Source organism: Dipodomys spectabilis, unplaced genomic scaffold (assembly GCF_019054845.1).
Source record: "Dipodomys spectabilis isolate Male_0828 unplaced genomic scaffold, ASM1905484v1 ptg000023l, whole genome shotgun sequence".
Classification (NCBI taxonomy): domain Eukaryota; kingdom Metazoa; phylum Chordata; class Mammalia; order Rodentia; family Heteromyidae; genus Dipodomys; species Dipodomys spectabilis.
In genome coordinates this window covers 4,666,491-4,670,598 of record NW_024870700.1, presented here as the reverse complement: position 1 = coordinate 4,670,598, position 4,108 = coordinate 4,666,491, and the positions used below count along the sequence as shown (strand labels likewise).

Here is a 4,108-nt window from a genome sequence, read left to right as displayed (position 1 = left end):
GGGATGGCTCCCAGGTCCTGAGTTCAAGCTCTACAACCAACCCAAAAATAAAAAAACAACAGAGGGTAGCTCTGATTTCCTCCAGTGCTACTTGGAGCTGTGCTCTTCACTTGCCTGAGGGGAGGAAAAGTTGATCTGATCTGAACAGGCTTCAAATCCTGTGTAGTAGGAACTGTTCCTTCCCTCCCGGGTCATTAAGACCCATTGTACTGGCTTTGGAATCTAAGGTAGTGCGTTGGAACAGTACCTGCTGTTCTTCCTCTCTTTTCATTGCTTTATCACTGGGACATCTGCCACAGTGAGATATCATGACTCTCCATCCGTCTGTTCAATCAATTCAAAAAAGGTCATGATGTGAAAGTGTTTCAGGTATCAATCAAGCAGTATGTTTTTACTGAATTCCCTGTAAAAAGAACATCCATTGTAAATAATGATAAATAGAAGGTGAGTTTCCATCCAAGAATTGTTTGTTAGTTTTGTTGGTTGTGGGGCTTGAACTCAGGGCCTGAGTGCTGTCTCTGAGCTTTATTGCTCAGGGCTGGTGCTCTACCACTTTTAGCCACAATGCCACCTCTGGCTTTCTGGTGGCTAATTAGAGATGAGAGTCTCACAAACTTTGCTGCCTGGGCTAGCTTTGAACTAGGATCCTCAGATCTCAGCCTCTTGAGTAGCTAGGATTACAGGCCTGAGCCAATAGCATCCAGCCAATTATGTATATGCATGTATTCTCTTAGCTTTTCTTTCTTTCTTTCTTTCTTTCTTTCTTTCTTTCTTTCTTTCTTTCTTTCTTTCTTTCTTTCTTTCTTTCTTTCTTTCTTTCTTTCTTTCTTTCTTTCTTTCTTTCTTTCTTTCTTTCTCTCTCTCTCCCTCCCTCCCTCCCTCCCTCCCTCCCTCCCTCCCTCCCTTCCTTCCTTCCTTTCTTTCTTTGTTGTTGTCTGTCGTGGGGCTTGAACTCTGGGCCTGGGTGCTGTCCCTTAGCTCTTCAGCTCAAGGCTAGTGCTTTACCACTGAGCCACCTTCCCAGCCCTTCTGTTAGCTTTTAATGAGCACCTTAGTGTAGATCACTCTAGAACTGTGCATGCAGCTCTGGCTGATCCTTGTGTCTTCTCACAGTATGCTTTGCTGCCGAGATTAGAAAACTTGACAACCAAAATCTTGAGTGGCGTGACTGGAATAAGTTAGCATTGGGACTTTCCTAGCTCACCTATCTTCCTCCAAGTAGCCAAGAAGAGAAATGACAGCATCACTTATTTCTCTAGGAGCTGAAGATGCCTTTCAAGGACATCTTCTGTGTCCCCACCCCTAACCCTTCCTGTGGAAGCCCAGCCTGCAGGTGTATAAATAGGTAATTTTGAACTTTCCTGCCCTAACCCGGTCCTCTTTCCTCTAAAATGAGCAGGTCCCTCCTGCTGAGCCTCCTTACCTTGCTCTCCTGCTTTAGGGGTGAGTTCCAAGGATTGATGGCTGGTCAGAAGTGTCCAGGATCTAGAAATGAGTCAGTAATCCATAGCTCAGAGCCTTTATGGTAACACAGATATGGTGAGCTGTTAACTCTGTGCCCTGATTTTTACCTACAATGTGTGAAATGTCCCTGACTTTAAAGAAAGGCCTTTATAGGAGGAAACCGGTAGGAAACAGAGCAACTGAGAGGATTTCCCTAAAAGCTGTGCTATGGGGGATGGAAAATGAGATCTTCAGACGATGTATCTTTTTTTTTGTCATTTCAACAGTCCTGTCTGGGTCATTTGCAGAGAAAGAGAGTTCAGGTAAGTAGAAATGGATGCAAAACAAGAATGGGAGGAAGGTGGTTTAGGGTGGGTAACAGGAGCCTAACTCTTAACAGCCACCGGACAGGGTATGTTTATGATGGGAAGGAAAGAAGGAGGAGGTAGAATGTTGGCTTTACAGGCACCAACCATCCAAAACTAAAGTGTAGCCATCAGGAGTCTCAGATGAATGTCTCCCTTGTCAGGTCCCAGGTGAGAACAACTACAGAAGGTCAATTGGAAAGAAAAGAATTGAGTTGTTAAGTGTGCCTTTCTCCTCTTCCTTCTGGCCTGTGTTACATCCTACAGGGATGGGAGTCTGAGGAGCTCTACAAAGATGAAGAGAGCTAGAAAGAAAGAAGGGGTGGACAGCATCTTGAGTGGGTGACTAAGCTTTGAAAAGACAGAGCGAGCCTTGGCTTGTTCTGGTTCCAGGCTGAGTAGAGAATAAGCCCCGAGGAGGGAAATGACAGAAGCACTGGGCAGGAGGTAAATCTGAGACAAATTTGCAGATGACTTTTCCCTCCCTCTTCTTTGCCAGCACAGACGTTCAAGTAGCCATTGATAAACATGATTCTGGTGAGTACACACAGCTTCTGGTGAGTACACACAACCCAACCACCTCACAATGGAGGTTTCTATTCCTTCTCCTCGACCTTTCTTTCCCTGCTCACCTTTCAAGATAAAACCCTTAAGACCGTAAACTCCAGCCCCTCTCTTGCCTTAGCCCATTTCAATAGGGGAGAGCGTTCACAGTTTATGGTAAAAGCATGCAACGCCATGCAAAGTTCAGAATCGGAAGGGGGGATGGGTCCTTTCATGGTCATGCCATTCACTTCTATTCCCTCTTTCTGTGTCCAAGAGAGGCACCTTATTCAGTGTAGGATGTGTCACCTTATGTTCCCTGGTGAAAAGTGCTCTAGAGGAAGAGGAGTCTGCACAGCCACAGCAGAAGAGGCCTGTGCAATTGGGATACTGTACAAAGGTATGTTGTAGGGTGGGAAAAAGAAAGACAAGGTGGGGGAATCCAAGAGGCCCCATGGGCCGCTGCAATGGGGGGAGAGGTTGACTCTGGCTACTACCAGCAGGTTTATGTCTAGGATGACTGATATCTTTGGCCCTCATCCTGCGCCCTTATGAAAAAAGCAGATGGCGGGGCACTGGTGGCTCATTCTTGACATCCTAGTCACTCAGGAGGCTGAGATTTGAGGCTCATGGTTTGGTGCCAGCCTGGGCAGGAAAGTCTGTGTGATACTCTTATCTTCAATTAATCAGCAAAAGTGGATCTGTAGCTCAATGGTAGAACACCAGCCTTGAGTAAAAAAGCTAAGGAATAGAGCTCAATCCCTGAGTTCAAGCCCCAGTACTGGCACACACACACACACACACACACACACACACACACACACACACACACACACACGATGAAGGTGATCAGTAGAGACTGGAGTATGTAGCTAAGGCAATGGTATTTGAGAAGCCCAATAAAAAAAAAAAACAGAAGAGACTGAACTGAGGTGAAAGGAGAGAAACAATGTTTGTCCAGAAAAGAACAACTAGCTGCTACAGTGTCTGCCTCAACTTCCTCAGAGAGGACTAAACAAATAGTGGGACCAGTGTCCCGCAGAAGACACTGGTTAAATAGCCCCTCGAGGGCAAGACTAGAGCTCGTGATTTCTCTAGTTTCTCCTCTTCTGTGCTCCACACACCCGTGGCATGTATAACCCTTCCTTCTATAGAAACCCATCTTTGGCAATCCCCAAATTGCTGCTCACCTAACTTCCCCACCTGTAAAACAGTCCCAGTATTCTTTACAACATCTCCCAGCCCTTCAAACCCTAAACTTCACAGTGTTGTTTTCAGCTCTCGGTGAGAGCTAAAGAGAATTGGTTTTCCAGAAGCTTGAGAACCAGGCTTGCTGATCTGTTCCTCCTCCCTCATTCAGCGGATCGTACGCTCTGGCTAAGCTTCATGGGCTGCCTGAAGAACTGTGCCAACGTGCAAAACATTAAGTGGAGTGTCTATTTTGTGACCTTCAAGTGCTGTCGGGGCTATGACTTGTGCAACGACGAACTTTAACTATGGTGGAGTCTCCAGCGGTCCCTAAATTTGGGGTGACATCTCAGCATCTCCACAAAGCCTCCTAAAAACACACTGAAGAGGGCGGTAAACATGGATCCAGCTTTCTCGTGTCAAGAAAGCAGCTCTCTCGTCTTCTAGAGTATCTGTCTTACTCCAGAAAGTAAAATAAAATAAATGAAAAGTGAAACCTTGAGAACACGATCAATATATCCCACAGATGATTACAAACCTAGGCTGTTCACTTATGTTATTAGCCAAGT

The 4,108-nt window shown here is 45.7% G+C and overlaps 1 protein-coding gene across 1 annotated transcript; it reads left to right on the top strand.

Moving 5' to 3' along the window:
- The first annotated feature begins 1,391 nt into the window (after positions 1-1,391).
- On the top strand, positions 1,392-3,845 carry Pate1 (prostate and testis expressed 1). The gene is made up of 3 exons (XM_042674867.1): positions 1,392-1,443; positions 2,629-2,751; positions 3,712-3,845. Exons 1-3 carry the CDS (start codon positions 1,392-1,394, stop codon positions 3,843-3,845), a joined length of 309 nt encoding a protein of 102 aa, XP_042530801.1.
- The last annotated feature ends 263 nt before the right edge of the window (positions 3,846-4,108 follow it).